This window comes from Scardinius erythrophthalmus (assembly GCF_964197995.2).
Source record: "Scardinius erythrophthalmus genome assembly, chromosome: 6".
In the NCBI taxonomy this organism is placed as follows: Eukaryota; Metazoa; Chordata; class Actinopteri; order Cypriniformes; family Leuciscidae; genus Scardinius; species Scardinius erythrophthalmus.
The window spans coordinates 21,744,195-21,762,236 of NC_138226.1; the positions used below are offsets into that span (position 1 = coordinate 21,744,195).

An 18,042-nucleotide genomic window follows, 5' to 3' on the forward strand; every position below is an offset into this window, starting at 1 on the left:
GTTTATTATTAGTAAAATTGCTCACCTAACATTACAGTTTGCAAATGTAACTAACTGGCATAATACCTTACCTCAATACTCTGATCGATGGAAATGCTAAATAAGTGTTACCTGTATCATAATTCTTACTCTGAAGAAAAATCAAGAATTTTTATATGCACTCTTAAGTTCTCGTTCAACATTTTTTTTTCCATCAGTTATTCGCTGCAGTGTTCAAAAAACGTTGCATTGGCAAATTCTGTTTTTTATTTTTATTGTATTAGTTATTCGTGTTATGTTGTGTTGAGCAGAGTAGCTACGAAGAATGTCTACAGTAACAACTTCTGCCTTACGAGAAATTAAATTATGTCATAATTTTCTTTTCCGTATGGATTCTAAACCTGTATAACTTTATGTATGCATAGAAGGTATTATGAAGAATGTTGGTAAACCAACATGCAAAAAAATGCTTTGGTTACCATTAACTTATATTAGGCCTATATACATACACACACAAAAAACACTCAAAAATCCCTGAAAAAAAGTGCTATGTTAGGCTACACAGAAAAAGAAAGTCATGTTTGGAACAACATAAAGGTGATTAAATGATGACAGGATTTTCATTTTGGGGTAAACTGTCCCATATATAAAATGTTTTTTAAAGCAATCATCTTTGTCATAGCCATAGTGTTTCTTCAACTTCAGGCACTTTATGGGTCATTGACCAAAAAAACAACAAAAGTGTTTTATAAAAATCTTTTCAAAACTGATGCAATGCATATGAACAAGTCATGAACAAGATTCAGTTGTTAAATAACATTTCAAAATGTTTAAATCATTTTTTGACGGTTTTTATGTCAGGGGGTACAACCAAATAGTTGTTTGTATATATGCTGTAGTTGTCCCACCTGACATGGAAAGTCTACCAACCCATACTTGAAATGAGCAGTTTTTACCAGTATTTGAGAGAGATCTACAAACCTTTTCACTCTGCCACAAGGATCAGTTGGGATCCTCTGGATGATGCATTATCATGTTTACTGTTTTTACCTTTGTCAATTCACCACCCTGTGCCACCCTGACATTTGAGATTATAAATATTGTTTTTCAATGATCTCAACAGCTTTAAAACTATAGATATTTATCTAATTTGTTTAGGTTTCAAACCTAAAATGATGCCATAGTATAAAGTTTTTTATTTTTTATTATTAAGACACAATTTTAAATAGTTTTAGTATGTTAATTTTTTCAGACAGTTGCACCGCCTGACATTTTGAGGGTTTAAAATAACAAAACTATGTTTTGGAAAATAGTAAGTATTATTTAAATGTAGTAAAAATGAATTAAACTAAATAGGTTTTATAGAATAAAGTGATAAATGTCATGAATTTATCAGATTATTTTAAAAGGAAATAATACACTTCACACAAAAATATGCACATTTTCAATGGGTTTATTTCTATTAAAGCCAAGAGATTTCAATTTAATTATTTTGGTTAAATGTTGTTCACATTAAAACACTGTAAAACATTCAATACAATTTGGAATTTGGTTTTATAAGAGTTTTTGAAATGTGCACATGCCCATACACCTACATTTGTGATTATTATTAGCTTTAATATTGCACTGTGGTTATAGAAGCAATATATATATACACTTGTAAAAAGAAGTGTGATTGGTGTATTAAACAGTGGTCAAGAGAAGGTGTCAGCATGATCTTCAAAGAGCTGAGAGGAGTTCACAGCGGTGTACTGTAGCTGAAACCCTCCAGCCGTCACAGAAGAATCAGAGAGGAACTTCAGAGTCATGACGTTTCCTGAGCAAGAGACGACACAGAATCAAATTTACCATCTCTGATCTCCAGTTCACTAACCATAAAGAAGCATGAATTTAAACAATAATAATAAATGCATTTAAACTGAATGCAAGAGAAGCACTTTTGAACTTTAAATGACTACCACAACAGACCTGTACTTATGAAGTCCTCCGGAAGTTCATCCCCACAGTATCTATCCAGAACAGACAAATTTATTCTATTATTTTTTTATTTCTGTTAAATTGTAAACTCTCAGCAAATGTAACTTAAAGGCCTATAGTGAATAAAACATAAACAACTATTATTCACCTGCCAACAAAGCCTGAAACATCATCATAGCTGTCATAGATCTCCAGATAATCACTGAGGCAAGCTGTGTCCTCCTCAATGTCAAAGTCTAGGAATTGCAGGCGGATTCTCTGGCCGTAGCGCACACGAATGTGCCAGTAGCAAATCTGCTCATCCTGGTAGTCCTCTGGATAACCAGGAGAATCTAAAACCTTCTCCTGATCTGTGTGCACTCCTCCACACTCCTTTGCTGCAAAGTCAGTAAAACAGGTGTACGAATTAATACATAAATAAATATGAATAAATGAAAAATCAAATGAATGAGTAAATAAATATCAGTAAATAAAAAATCTAATGAATAAAGGGGGTACAAACTGGATACAGACTAAATTTAGACTATAAATTTGTATTAACCCCTTAACTGTCACCCCCCTTTTTGAGAATGGACATTAAAATGCACTATTCAAGCTTCAATGGTTGTAATTCAAGAATGCTTTGGAGTATAGACCTAAGTTTGGTCTTGTTTTAAAGGGAAGTGAAAGCACTTCAAAAAATTAAAGTATGAAAAAGTTATGGAAGTTTAAATTTACATTAAATCAAATATAATTTATTTAATATTTATCTTTTATATAAAATATATATTTTACTAAATATTTTTGACTATAAAATTACTATAAAATCAAAGCCATATATCTAACCAAGTTGTGTTCCAAATTTAAAGTTGATATCACAAAAATTGAAGTTCCCATGAGATTTTGTTTAGGCGTAACACCAAAAAAGCCACCGGGTGTCATTGAATTCCATTGAATTTAACTGTATGCATTCTGCCGTAACAAATTAATAAATTTCTGTCCAAATATCACTTCTGTCACAAAATATGGAACCTTGAGACTCAGACCTTTCTGACAATACGCGTTTTGTCAAGATTAGAAAATATTTTGATCATAAATTATGAAACATAATGATGCCCAAAAGGGGAGGAGCCTGGTAAAATAATTTAGAGTACCGTTTCTATGGTAACACAGTCCAATTTCAAAACAGTTTTCACAGGATGAATTCTGAGATCGTAAGCTTTCAAATGATACCTAATTTATGATAACTACTAAAATGTGTAATGTAATAAAAAAGGCGATAAAAAAAGATAATTATACTTTTTAGAAGATAATATTATTTTATCATTTTTTATTGACAAATACTAAATTATAAGTTTTCTTATGAAATTTTAGCATGAAAACCAACGTTTCAATTATTAAAAGTGTGTGCGTCGACTTTTTGTGCACTCTTGTCATAAATTCATCTATTTCTGTTCCTACATAATTTGTAACAAAAAACACACAGTGCGTGTGTGTGTTTCAGGTATTACTACATTATTGGGACAAAATATCCCCACAAAGATGGCAACATCCTATATCCTTGTCCTTGTGTGAACATTTTTTGGTCCCCATGAAGAAAACAGCTTATAAATACTAAGGGAAGTTTACTGAAAATGTAAAAATGCAGAAAGTTTTCTGGGATGGGTAGGTTTAGGAGTAGGGTTATGGATAGTTCCCATAAAACATAAAAACAAACATGTGTGTGTGTTGATTTATTAACAGTTTCATCAGATGAGATGACAGTCAGGTGTAATGACTGCTTATAAGATCAATTGGGAGCTTACTGTCTAAAAGGGCCTTTCACAGGACATCTCAACCTGAAAGTGTGTGGTCACCATTTACTCTCTGACTTCTCTTTGAGATCACTGTTGACTCAAGCTCTCCATAGAATATCTTTCACTGGCTCATTATGATAAATCAGGAGAAAAGAGCTCAGCTGGGTTTATGGTAAAACATTACTAAACCTTGTAAATCTTTCACTTTTAGATTACTCACAGTGAGAAACATTTTACATTAGACTCTTCCATATTCACACAAGAAAAAACAGCCAGAGAAAACAAGCGAGCATTTTACAAGAAATGTAACTTATGTGAATAATGTCCTGTGCTGCGCAATCCACTGCCCATATGTCATTGTGTGCCATAAAACAGCCATCACCTTTTCCCCTCAATGTTTAGTCATGGTTGTCTTTGTCTAGACCACAGTTTATCCCACCCTTATAGTTTAGAGACCAATGAAAGTCTGAAGAATGATATAAAGAAAAGGTCTTTAACTTATGGAGATTTATACCTTACAACCACGCTAATGACTACATTTCAGTCCCAGTTAAGGGTTTTTCCCAAAATCATTGTTAGCCATCTATGGTCGCAAGTTCCATAGTTAGCATTTCCCAATCATTTCAATTTCCCAAAACCATAGTTTCAACGAACATTCGCAAACAGCATCACAAAGTTGGTACGACTGTTCTTGACCTGTGGTTAGAAGCATAGTTGTTCATATAACAAGTGGACTTAAAAAACGAAAACATAATCGACCACGCTCTTCCACATATAACAGCGCCTCGTGGACGCAGAGTACAACATACAGACAGGGCGGGTTGCGGCCTGAACTGATGGTAAAACGCGGGACTTATATACTTCGCCCAAGCATTTTTTTTTTTTTTCTGTCGATTAGCGAGCTATGCTCAGCAGACACAGTATTCTGGACCGATAGCATCAGTACAGACAACACTGGTCATTTAGACCGACAGCAGCCTGGCCTGCAGGGCGGGAACCTCTAGGTTGTAAAACCTTATAAATGTAGACGGGGAGGCCCAGCCTGCCGCCATACAAATATCTTGCAAGGCAATCCCACTTGACCAGGCCCACGATGAAGCCATGCCTCTCCTGGAGTGCGCTCTGACACCCAACGGGCATTGCATGCCCCTGGAAGTGTAAGCCAGCGCGATAGCGTCAACTATCCATCTGGATAGGCTCTGTTTCGACGCAGCTAGTCCCTTAGAACGCCCGCTGAATGAAACAAAGAGCTGCTCTGCCTGTTTGAAGACAAAAGAGCGAGATACATAAGCTCTTAATGCCCTGACTGGGCAAAGGAAGCTTTCATCTCCTTCCTCGTCAGAGACCGGTAGGGCTGACAGGGAAATGACCTGTGCCCTAAACGGTGTATTGAGGGGTTTTGGAACATAACCGTGCTTAGGTTTGAGTATAACTCTTGAGTCATTAGGCCCAAACTCCATGCATGTCGCGCTCACAGAGAGCGCGTGTAAGTCCCCTATGCGCTTCACAGAAGCGAGAGCCAGAAGAAACACCGTCTTGAAAGACAGGTGTTTAAGATCAATCGACTGCAAAGGCTCAAAAGGGTGACCCTTCATGGCTTCCAGCACCGTAGAAAGGTCCCAAACAGGGACTGAGGGAGGTCTGGGAGGATTCAGCCTCTTAGCTCCTCTAAGGAAGCGGATGACCAAATCGTTCCTTCCTATTGACTGACCAAGCGTTGTTCCTGAGAACGCTGCTATAGCCGCCACATAAACTTTGAGCGTGGAAGGGGTCCTACCCTTATCCAGCAGCTCTTGTAGGAAGGAGAGAACCTCCGTCACCCCACAGTCTGGGGGTGACACACCACGAGCTGTGCACCAGCCAGAAAACACCGACCATTTCGAGGAGTAGAGACGTCGCGTAGACGGAGCTCTGGCCTGCGTGATTGTGTTTAACACCCCTTTAGGGAGGTCAGCGGGTACCCGTTGATGGCCCAAACATGAAGGGACCACAGCTCTGGGTGAGGATGCCAAATTGAGCCTTTGGCCTGAGAGAGGAGGTCTCTCCTCACTGGCACTGGCCACGGGGCAGTGCTCGCTAGCTGCATCAGAACTGGGAACCATGGTTGGTTTTTCCAGAACGGCACTACAAGTAGCACTGAGCATCCTTCTTCCCTGATCCGCTCTATCACCTGAGGCAGGAGAGAGACGGGGGGAAAAGCATAGATCGGGCGGCGGGGCCATACATCTCAACTCAACTCAACTTTATTTATATAGCACCACTAAAAACAACGATTGTTGACCAAGGTGCTGTACATTATTGCACATAACATTGGCATTAACATCATTTACTACATAAGAAAACATGACAAAACACAGAACATACCAGACACTGCACAAATCAGCTACAATTATAAGCCAGAGAAAAATAGTAGGTTTTGAGTTTAGCTTTAAACTCATGTAGGGAAGTGGCAGTTCTAATAAAAACAGGTAAGCTGTTCCAAAGTTTTGGTGCAGCAACGGCAAAGGCTCGATCTCCTCTCGTTTTTAATCTGACCCGCGGAACATTTAACAGTCTCTGGTTGGATGACCTAAGAGACCTTCCAGGATTGTGAATGGAGAGTAAATCAGAGATGTATACAGGAGCCAATCCATTCAAGGATTTAAAAACCAGCATCACAACTTTAAAATCAATTCTGTAACGGATTGGGAGCCAATGCAGAGATTTAAGAACAGGGGTAATGTGCTCTCGTTTGCGCACACCAGTAAGGAGCCTGGCAGCTGCATTCTGCACCATTTGCAGACGGTTAAGAGTTGCTTGATTAGTGCCCAGATACAGAGAATTACAATAGTCAAGCCTTGTCGAAATAAAAGCATGAATCACCCTTTCAAAGTCCTTAAAAGAAAGAAATGATTTCACTCTGGCTAAAACTCTAAGATGAAAAAAACTGGTTTTGACTACCGTATTAATCTGTTTGTCGAATTTGAGAGCACTATCAAAAACCACGCCCAGATTCTTCACTAATGGTTTCACACATGGAGATAAAGAGCCAAAATTTGGGCAAAGGGAGCTAGCAGCTTCTGATGGTTCAAAAACTATGATCTCAGTTTTACCATCATTAAGGTGAAGGAAATTTGGCGACATCCAGGCCTTTACCTCTGCTAGACAAGCCAACAGACTTTCTAAACCCAAGTTATTTGATCCCAGGGGCAGATAAACTTGGGTATCGTCAGCATAACTATGGAAGGAGATGCCATGCTTCCTAAAAATCGACCCCAGGGGAAGCATATATAAGGAAAATAAAATCGGAGCAAGGATAGAACCTTGAGGGACCCCATATGTAAGTGGCGCTGCATTTGAAGTAAACTCACCAATATTAACAGAAAAACTTCTGTTACTCAAATAGGATTGAAACCATTTAAGGGCATTTCCCCGAATGCCCACCCAATGCTCCAGCCGTGAAATTAGAACAGAGTGGTCAATAGTGTCAAACGCCGCACTCAAATCTAACAGCACCAACACTGCAGACTTGCATACATGAGCCAGCGCGTCCCTGCTCTTGGAGAAAAATTCCAGACAGTGAGTGTTTTCTTGAGACGCGAACAGGTCTACTTCCGCTCTGCCGAATTTCTTCCACAGCAGTTGAACTGTCTGTGGGTGTAGAGACCACTCGCCTGCCGGAACATGGTTCCTGGACAGTCTGTTTGGTCCTATGTTTTGGAGCCCTGGCACGTGCGCTGCTCTCAGCGAGAGCAGGTTGCGCTGAGCCCACACCAGGAGGCGTTTTGCTAGCCTGTACAGGTTCCGGGACCTGAGGCCGCCTTGGCGATTTATGTAGGACACCACAGACATGTTGTCCGAACAGACCAAGACGTGGCGTCCCTTTATAGGGGGACAAAAGCGCGTCAGTGCATTGTCTACTGCCAGGATTTCGAGGCAGTTTATGTGCAGAAGCTTCTCCCGTTCTGACCATAGGCCGAAGAACGGTCTGCCCTCGAGCAGCGCTCCCCATCCCGAGGTGGACGCGTCCGTGGACACCACTTTCACTCTCGAGGAAGTCCCCAGGCTTACACCTGATTGGTACCAGTCGTTTGCCTTCCAAGGTTTCAGAGCAGCAATGCATTTCTGATTGACCTTGAGACGAAGCTGACCAGAGACCCACGCTCGGCGTGGCACTCATGCTTTCAGCCAGAACTGCAGTGGGCGCATGCGGAGCAAGCCCAGCTGAAGTACTGATGATGCTGAGGCCATGAGACCCAGCATCCTCTGAAATTTCTTGAGTGGAACAGAAGCGCCGCAGCGGAAAGAGTTCGCTGCGCGCTGAATGTCCCACGTGCGCTGTGGTGATAGACGTGCTATCATGGAGAGTGAGTCCAGTTCTGTGCCCAGAAAAGATATTATCTGTCTGGGGAACAAAGAGCTCTTCTCCCAGTTCACTCTGAGACCGAGATTCTCGAGGTGATCGAGTAAAATGGTCCTGTGCTCTACGAGCTCCGAGTGAGATTGCGCTAGAATCAGCCAATCGTCCAAATAGTTCAACACTTGCATGCCCTGAAGTCTGAGGGGTGCGAGCGCTGCATCCATGCACTTCGTGAATGTACGGGGTGCTAGGGACAAGCCGAATGGCAGGACTGTGTACTGATATGCCTGGCCCTCGAAGGCGAATCTCAAAAATCGCCTGTGACGTGATGCTATCTGTATTTGAAAATACGCATCTTTCAGATCTATTGACACAAACCAATCTCCTCGGCGAATCTGCGCGAGGATTTTTCTGGTCGTGAGCATCCTGAACTGTCGCTTCACAAGCACTTTGTTCAGCTGCCTTAGATCTAGTATGGGTCTGAGACCCCCGTCTTTTTTCGGCACCAGGAAGTATCTGCTGTACAACCCCCCTTCGCTCTGAGCTTGAGATAAAGGCTCTATGGCCCCTTTGCTCAACAGTTTCAGAATTTCGGCTCGAAGTAGATGTGCTACTTCTGTTTCCACCGTGGTTTCGATGCGCGCTGTATAGTGGCGAGGGCGTCGGCGAAACTGCAGCGAATAGCCTCCTTTTATAATGTCTAGCACCCATTTCGAAACCCCTGGTAGCTCTGCCCATGCATCTGCACGGATAGCTAGGGGTTGAATGCAAAGCGCGCTTCGTTCGTTCAGCGACGGAGGGGCTTCGTTGTGCTGTAACATAAGCGTGGCGCTTATGACATTTGAGGCGGGGGGCGCGCTGATAACAGCGGGCAGATTGCCCGCGCTCGACCCCTCTATGGTGGCTAACCGAGAGGAGGAGGGCTGGGCGAGTCCCGTAGGAACTGTCATGTCTAAGAGTGGATGTGGGCGCTTGAAAGCGGGCACATTTACAACACTGAGAGCATTGCTCGCCTGAGCGGAGCGAATGCTGAGACATGCGGGACGTAGTGTTTGTGGGCACTGGGTAGTGGGCACGTTTACTATGTTTAATGCGCAATCGATCTGAGTCGATTTTATGTGTGCGAGCCCTGTGCTTGTGTGTAGGAATGGGCACTGGGCAGTGGGCATTTCGCTTACACACATAACACCATCGGCCGTGGCCGGGACACCAGAAAATACGCTCTTTATGAGATTTATCTGGGTAGTCGTGAAAACGGCATTTGTGTGCAGGCAAGCAGGCAGTGGAACCAGCTTGTTGGCTGCTAAATACACTGGACCAGTCACATTTCTTGGAACTGGACGAGCGATGAGCTTTGGTGGAAGTCCGGCCGCGGCGGGACTTGAACACCATCGTTTCCCTAGGAGTGCTAGGACGACTTCGGGACCTCGGGCTTCACCACAACCCTAGGCCGCGGGCCACGCGGGGCGGGTCGACGGCTGGATGAGCGAGAGCGCGGTTTTGCGCCTCGGGCCTGTCGGCGTTGTGAAGCGGCGGCGGTAGGCGGAGGCTGAGGCTGTGAGCTCTGAGCAGACGGTTTCGCACGGCCTGCTGCAGAACTGGAGCGCTTCGGTAGGAAGTGCTTCATGGCCTGAGACGCTTTCTGTACCTCAGCGAATCTTTCCGCAAAGTCCTTGACGGAAGATCCAAAGAGGCCAGCGGGAGAAAGCGGAGCGTCGAGGAACGCGGTGTGCTCAGACTCGGACATCTCAGACAGCGTCAGCCACAGATGTCTCTCAGTCACGGTGAGAGAGGCCATGCTCCGTCCTATGGCCTGTGCAGCGGACTTAGTAGCGCGGAGAGTGAGGTCCGTAGCACTTCTCAAGTCCGGCACGCAGATTGCATCTGGTCCTTTCTCGTCCAGCTTTCGGAAGAGATCGGCCTGGAAAATCTGCAATGTGTCCATGGTGTGCAGCGCTGACGCGGCCTGCCCGGCGGTGGAGAAAGCGTGGCAGAGCAGGGTTAACGTCGTGCGGCAGGCTTTCGAGGGTAGCGCCATCTTAGCGCGCCGTCCAGCGGAGGGCGGGCATAAGTGGGTAGCTATCGCCTCTTCGACTGGCGGCAGGGAATGGTATCCTCTGTCCTTGGCACCGTCAACAGCGGAGAATGCCAGAGAGACAGAAGAGCGCGTTCTGGCCGAATAGGGGGCGTTCCAAGACTTAGCGACTTCTTCATGTAACTCAGGAAGAAAAGGCGCTGGCTTGGACGCAGGCGAATCGCGTTCCCCGGGCAGAAAATAGCCATCCAGCCGGTTGTGAGCAGGCTGCTCAGGCGTAGACCACTCGAGGCCGAGGCTCGCCATCCCGGCGGGCTACGGCGGGCGGGGGTGCAGCCTCAGAGAAAAAAGCCAGGCGAGTCCTCAGAGTCGCCATGGGCATAGGCTCGCAATGAGGGCAGCCGCCCTCAGCGAGCGCGAGAGCTGCATGATCCTCACCCAGGCAGGAAACGCAGATAACGTGGCGGTCCCCGTCGCTGAGTGTGGCTCTGCACGAGCCGCAGGAAGGCATCTTGAAAAAGACGCAAGCTCTTTTAGAGAGTGTGTGTCGCAGCGGCGAACACACACAGACAACAGAGAATCAAAGGATATAGGCGACTCGTCCCGCTGAGAGGCTTGATCAGAGGGCGCGGCTTCTCTCTGGATCCAGCGATGTGAATGCTTCGCTGAAGGATAAAAAAATCAGATATGTGTCGCCTGCGAGCTGTATTTATAGGCCTAAGCCACGCCTCTTTCGGAGGGACGTGACGCAGAGGGCGCGAAGCGTGCCCATTGGGTCTGACGTCACGCTAGGCCTCGCTCGATAGGCTCATGCAGTTGCCAGCAGACCAGCCAATAGGCGCGCGAGCCGTCTTGCCTATGTCTGTATGCTGCCGCAACGCGCTTTACATTATTGTAAAATTAAGGATAATTTTGGGCTTCAATATCTCGTGGAAAAAGGATTTTCCCCTAGCGTAAGATACTCTTACGCAGTACGAGAGACCTCTCGTAAGAGAACGCCATTGTCGTGTAAATGGATGGACATTTTTAGTTGAATGTAAACGGCCCCTATATCTTTCTTTTCAAATATACTCAAATTTCATTTACGTCTTTTAAGGGCAGTTTACACAACACCATTATCGTCTCTGTGTAAACTGCAAAAATGCGAGTTCATGAAAACGGTGACGTCCTGCGCATGCGTATTACGTATTCAGTCTATATGGGACGAAGTGTTTCTTTATAAAGTGACATCACTAACTGCTGGCCTGGCATGCATAATACAATTTTTGGTCGTTTTCGCAGATCAGTGTGAACAAGGACCGTTTTTGAAGAATGCGCACGTTCGAACGTGCTCTAGTAGGTAAGAAGCCTACTACGATTGAATCTGGAAATTAAGCAAAGTAACTGAGAAAAAAGAGAATTAGTCCTCAGATGCATTTCTGTGATTTATAAAATTTGGCATTAATCAATTCTCAAACAAATGAATTAAAAGAAGTTATTACTCCACCATCAGTGTAACATCATTCAGGGCTGCCAACTCTCACGCATTGAGCGTGAGACTCACGCAATAGACACTTTTCACACGCTCTCACGTGACGCCACACATCCATTTTCTCACGCACAGAAAAATTGCGGAGCAAAGAGGTACTTTTAATATTAAACTAATTCTCAGCTCTTAGATTCCATCAATTTTATTACGAAATTCAGACAAAAATACGTTTGCCGCTTGTAAATGTAACGTGACAGATCGCTGAGCGCCTCAGTTCAAGAGCACGTGAACTGATCATCTGTTACTTTTTTATTTAAAGATGCAGTACAGCTTACCGAAAGTATACATAATATCGACCAATTTGTGTTTTTCAACCACGGAAAGAGGTCAGTATAACAGCAGGAGAACAATTACGTCACATAACGTTACATTTACCTCAGGAAAGCCATTTAATGACCATAGCATGTTAATTGAATAGAAAAAATAGCTAGAGAGGAGATTTTGCTGAGCACTATATTACATATTTATTATATTTTTACTCATGTAATTAAATAATTGTTATTATAACAAAAACTGCATTATATTTAATTTGATTTGCTATTTTTAACCTTTAACAATACCAGCAGATTAGGCCCTTTATGTTTACAGCATTAGGTGAGATTATTTTTTTAAATAAAATGTAAAATAAACATGTATCCAAATTAGTCAGTATTGAATCAAAATCGGAATCAAACCACAAGAATGGAATTGAAATCTTGAAATTGTTGTCAAGCAATAATAAAAACTGTATCCTACCAGTCATTGTACAATGTAAACATTGTAACATGTTGTCACTAAACTTCATAAAATTCTATTTAGTTACCAAATGTTTTGACAATCACAATTACACTTATTGTAATGCAATATTTGTTTTTACAACCCCCCCCCAACCCCCCCCCCCCCCCCCCAACTCTTTTTGAGCTAAACTCAAAAGTTGGCAGCCGTGCATCATTAACCAACATTGGCTGAGCGGCAAAATTTGCGTCAGTAGCCTACAGTTTTGGGTAAAAGTCGTTTGTCGTGACTTGATAGTTTATTTCTTCAACGATGCATCATACTATGGTAGTAAAGCAGTGAGTTACGTCATTTGTCGGGAAATGAACCCCTGGATAGATTTCAAAAAAAGTTTTACAAACCTCTGATTTGCATCACTACTTTGTAAAAGCAAATATCTATTGATTCCAAATCTCTCTTTGTATGACTAAACCCACCCAGATTTGTCTAACTGCCACCTCTCAAACTCACCCTCAGGATTATAGCAGTAGACATCCCACTTTTCACTTTTGTTGAGCCGGTATCCGTAATCAATGATTCCGACCTTCCCGAAACCACAGTTGACGCCAGCTTTAACAATCGGATAGCCCACACGTCCTTTGTCAAACCATCCAGCTGCACACACATGGAACCCTTTGGGAGAAAGACAATATCTGTTAGTATAAAACATCTTTCAAGTTTTTGTTTTTTTTTACATTAAAAAACCTCAATTCTCAAATTCAAATAATTAGAAATTGTGACCAAATGCAATATTAACAATGATTAATAATGTTTCAAAATAATTATAAAAATGATGTCAATTTCCATTATTTGTTTTTCTCAATGTTCATATTATTGCATCTGCAGTAGTTCACAAACAGATTCTGTAGAGACTGAATGTAAGATGTTCTCTATGACAAAGCTAATAATTGAAGGAAATTCGTCTTTTTCAAGGGTACGAAGAATAAAGGGCTCTTGTGTTCTGAGGAGCCATGGGATAACAGAGATGGAAAAAAAAGAAAGCAAAGCAGACCTCCTGCATAGAGTGCCACAGGTCCGTACTAACCACAAATGCAGTCATTACTGATCAGAGCTCAAGGAGAGAGTCTGGATCAAATTTACTCTTACTGTAAAGAAAAGGGAGTCATCTTACTAGAAAACAGGTGTTACTGCTCAGGCAACACATGACAATGACTTTCACAGTTAAACAAAACACAGGGTGGCACTGGAGAATGTCCACTGCTTTGTTTATATGATGTGTGCAAATATTTAATATATCCAACTGTGAGAATGTTGATTATCATTCTGCTTGCTGACAGATTCCAAATAGTTTCTGATTACATACAATTATACAATAAAACCTATTCAATGTGATCCAAGTTACAGGACTTGCTCAACACTTATGACGTGGGCCAGACCCTCTCTAGCTGTTTCTTTTGACATCTGATCCAAGTGAGATTTGTAAGTGTGATACAAACCAATTTGTCGAGCAGCCTCCAGTTGATCATACGTAGCAAGAGCCCCCCCCTCAAATTTGCACACAGCCTTGGCTTCCTTATACGTCAGCTGATATCTTCCTTTGCGAGATTCGCGGTGGTAAACTCCAGCTGCTTGCTCTGTAAGGAGAGAGAAGATGGGTCTCTTTTGGTAACACTATCAGCTTGGAGGACTCATGTGAAGTTATCTGGGTCTGTTCAGCATCTCAGAACAATGATTCTGCCTGTCTAGTCAAATTACATCAGAACTAAAACAAGAAACGTATTTTAGAAAGTTTTACCCAGCATATATATTTTACTGTGCAGGACATCCTGAATACGTAAGGGACAAATATGCTGTACATAAGATTCTGTTGCTAAGATTACTAAACCAGATGAGGCCTCTTTTTACCTCACAGAACATCATGCTGTTTTGCAGTTGTTTTTAAGCACGCATGCATAACCTTGAAAAAGCTGGATCCCATCTCAAATGAGTTAAGCCAGTGATTTTACTGTGTTGGCCTCAAACATCCAGGTTTTCAGAAGACTGTAACCATTAGTGAGCTCCAAACATGTCTCTGAGAAAAGCCCAAAATCGGAGACTCATTTGAAGAATGAATGTAGCAAGATACTGTATTTTGTTTAGCCCTAAGTGTTTTCAGATGTGTTGTAGTTGTCAAGCCACTTTGCCACCACAAGTAACATTAGTTTTCAGCAGAGTTTTCAAACATTTGATAGAACTTCTGCTACTAGTTAGTGAGAGCACACTGAAATACGTGCTCTGATTAACTAGATTAATAGTCAATAGGTCTATAGACCACATTTGGGTGTTTGCAAACATCGATGATGCGTTTTGTGGGCGGAGCCTACCTGGTGGCAGAAAATGACACTCTGGGAGCCACGTAATAAAACAATAAAAAGGTAATTTCGAGTTTATATCTCAGTTTTTACTTTTTTTCTCGCATTTCCAAGTTTATACTTCACAATTCTAAGAAGAAATATCAGAATTGAAAGATATAAACTCAATATTCTGTCTTTTTCCCACAGAATTGCAGGTTTATATCCGCCAATTCTGACTTTTCCCCCCTCATAATTGTGATATCAAGAAAAAAAGTCAGAATTGTGAGATAGGCCTAAAAATGTTGTTTAAATGTTACCTGTATAAACCGTTATAGGTTTAAATATTATTTCATGCTGTAACTGTAAAGCTATAATGTCCCTATGAACATGCATATGTGAATATTACGTAGATCTATGTTTACATCAAATCCATCTTTTAATGGTAATCTAATCATCGCAAAGTTTAACAGTCCAGTGGCTTGCAACTATAAATGTCTGTGTTTAGCGTCACAGAGCGTCTTCGACGACGGTATTCTATGAAGACCATCTTTTTTTGCATTCCGATTGTGAAATCCAAAGGCATTTTCTCTTATTCCGTGGTTTTGGCCCATTTTCCTCCACTTTTTACAACTGTTTTTCTGCCACCACAATGCGCACACAGCTGCAAATGACATAACCGTGACGTTGACATAATATAGATCTATAGAAGTTATGAAGCCCCGCCCCTTTTCAACGCTGCGCCTATTGTGTTGTCTTCCGGTTTTTATTTCCACAGCATGAAGGTAAGATCTTACGGATTTATGAATGAACCGCTCGTTTTAAAATCTTCCCGGTCTACTGACAATGCTCATGATAATAAATTCACTTCACCAGCTAAAGACTCTTCGAACAAAATTCTAAAGATGGCTGCGCGCTTGTTGCTCTGGCGGTAAAGGTCTATTGGCCTGTAGATCAGTGCAGAGCACGCATTTCCCTGATTTCATATACGCTAAAGAGCAGAAGTGAGGTTCATCTGAGGTAACCATTATCAACTTCCCAAGTTTCAGGCGTACTTTGATGAAGCACAACAAGCAGCAGGCTAATATAATTTTGTTTCTAATATATTATCATTATATTTAGTACCAACTAAATGTAAAGTTAATTGAAAAGTTACTTGTATAAATTCAAATCTACAAAACCTTTTTGTGTGTGCATGGTTCCAGTCGTGTTATTAACCCCCATAATTCGCACACTAACTTATTTAAATGGTTTAACCCAAATCACAGTTGGCTATACAACTAAAACATTGGTAAATGTTGGTTTTACATGGAAAAAGAGTGAAATGCTATATAGCTATCAAATTCAGATTGTTCTTTCCTGTGTCTTACCCAACAACTCTAATCTACGGAGAAATGCCTGCGAGTTTCTTGGATCCTGCTGAAAGTGATTTGAGGTGCCCTTGGGTAAGTTGCAGTAAACAGTAACAGAATGAAGTCATTTCCCTGTGTTTACAAGGTCCTTCAGACTGGCTGCACTATCAGCCTTCACAGAGCCATAAATAAGCCTCTCACATGGTTCTAAATCTAAATGCACACAACACATGCAGTGTAGTTGTAGAACATATAAACCCTGTTGAACAGTAAATGAAAGATTTTGCTTTTTAAAATCATTATATAGTTTATGAGGGGGGAACAAGAAAGACAGAAAATATTGACAAGTCATGTCACTGATTCTACTTAACACAGTTTGGATCAACAGTAAGAACAAGTGAAATAAATACCCAGCCAGATAGAGTTGTGCAGTATTCCATTCTTGTAACCCCAAGCTTCAGTCTCCTCCAGGACAAATATAACGGCGAATACAGCCGTTAACACGCGCATTTCTCTCACTCCGCAGCGGATCATCCAGATGTTAGTGCAGCTGTCACCCAATGAACTGTGTGAAACACACCATGCGAAAGCCGAGTTTAAATGGTTTTCCTGCCTACTCGATTAGGTGTGGTCTGACGTGTGATTTCAGTAGGCTAAATGATGACGGTTTTGCGGAGGGCTGGATCGGGGAAGACCCCAGAGCAGAGCCATATAGCCTATGCATACTTATAAGCTACGGCTACTATAGGCTACTTTATAATAAATAAATAATGGACTTGAAATATTGGTTTGGGTCCATTTAGAAAAGTATTCAAAAAAGTAACTTGGATTGCAAATTACTTTTCCAAGTTACTTTTTTTGAATACTGTTTTATTGAATGCTTTGGTAACATATTTAGCAACATTCAAATGCCAGAAGGCCTGTTTTTAAAATTAAAAACACGTGTGTAATTACAAGCGTGAAGTAGCCTGTTGTGACGAAATCATTGCTACACTTTAATTGAAACATTGTAACTTCACAGATCTCTCTCTCTTTTTTTTTTTAATCTAGGCTACAATACATATTTTAGGGACCCTTCCTCTCCAGTCTGATGAAAAGATTAAGTATTTTCTTTGTTTATAGAGAATATCATATAGGCTAAACTACTTTTTCTTTTTTTCTTTTTTTATATTGTAATGCTTAAAACATTACAATGTAAAATAAAATAAAAATAACATATATTTGAAGAGTTCAGAAAAGCCTCTAAGTGCCATCTAAAATTTTCTTCTAGAATGATCATTTTTATAAAGCTTGTATATTTAAGTTCAGTAATTTCACTTAAATGGCAATTGAAATGACCTATTAATTGTCATTAAAGTGAAATTACTGAACTTAAATATACAAGCTTTATAAAAATGATCATTCTAGAAGATAATGTCAGATGGCACTTAGAAGCTTTTGCATCTGAAGTCTTCATTTATTTATTTTAAATATAAAATTACATAATTGAGGTCTCTGCATGGGATAAAACTCTAAAACTAATAAATACTTCATAATAAAATGAAACAGCAGAAACAAACTGGCCCGGATCCGTGTACCTTCGGATAATTTGTTTTCTCGTGTTTTTTTAATTTTTTATTCTTGTATAAATGTATTTATTCATTTTTAAATGGAAGTAGATACTAGTAGGCACGACTATAGCCTAGTACATGAATTGAAAACGGTTATTTCCATTCCCCCCTTTCATGATTTCATGCCATACCCATACTGTAACACTGTCCAGCACATTTTGTGGTTTAATACAGGCCATTTCTAATCTGTGTGTAGGCTATGTGAAAGACTTACAAAGAAAAGTTCAGATGGGAACTCTGGACATTTATCTGTTTCAATGATGCGATAAAAACAATTTATGATATTAATTTTGGCTTGTATGCCATACTTTGTTATGAGGCTAGTGAAGAAATTATTAGATCACTCCATTAGATCATTTCATGAGAATATACAGTACATTTAACTTTCCCTACTTAATTGCTT

At 41.2% G+C, this 18,042-nt stretch overlaps 1 protein-coding gene across 1 annotated transcript; it reads right to left on the minus strand.

Moving 5' to 3' along the window:
* Positions 1 to 1,413: 1,413 nt before the first annotated feature.
* On the minus strand, positions 1,414 to 16,751 carry tnfaip6 (tumor necrosis factor, alpha-induced protein 6). Its single transcript, XM_081368142.1, has 6 exons — positions 16,440 to 16,751; positions 13,844 to 13,981; positions 12,858 to 13,019; positions 2,105 to 2,333; positions 1,948 to 1,988; positions 1,414 to 1,795 (listed from the first exon to the last, which is right to left on the minus strand). The coding sequence occupies exons 1-6, from the start codon at positions 16,561 to 16,563 to the stop codon at positions 1,674 to 1,676; spliced, it is 816 nt and encodes a 271-aa protein (XP_081224268.1). The 5' UTR covers positions 16,564 to 16,751; the 3' UTR covers positions 1,414 to 1,673.
* Positions 16,752 to 18,042: the final 1,291 nt, after the last annotated feature.

Coding starts and splice junctions, on each gene's coding strand:
- tnfaip6 (XM_081368142.1), bottom strand. CDS start 16,563: ATGATCCGCTGCGGAGTGAGAGAAATGCGCGTGTTAACGGCTGTATTC. Junction 2,334..12,857: donor CTACTGCTATAATCCTGAGG/GTGAGTTTGAGA, acceptor CTGACTTTGCAG/CAAAGGAGTGTGGAGGAGTG. Junction 1,796..1,947: donor GGAGGACTTCATAAGTACAG/GTCTGTTGTGGT, acceptor TCTCTTGCTCAG/GAAACGTCATGACTCTGAAG.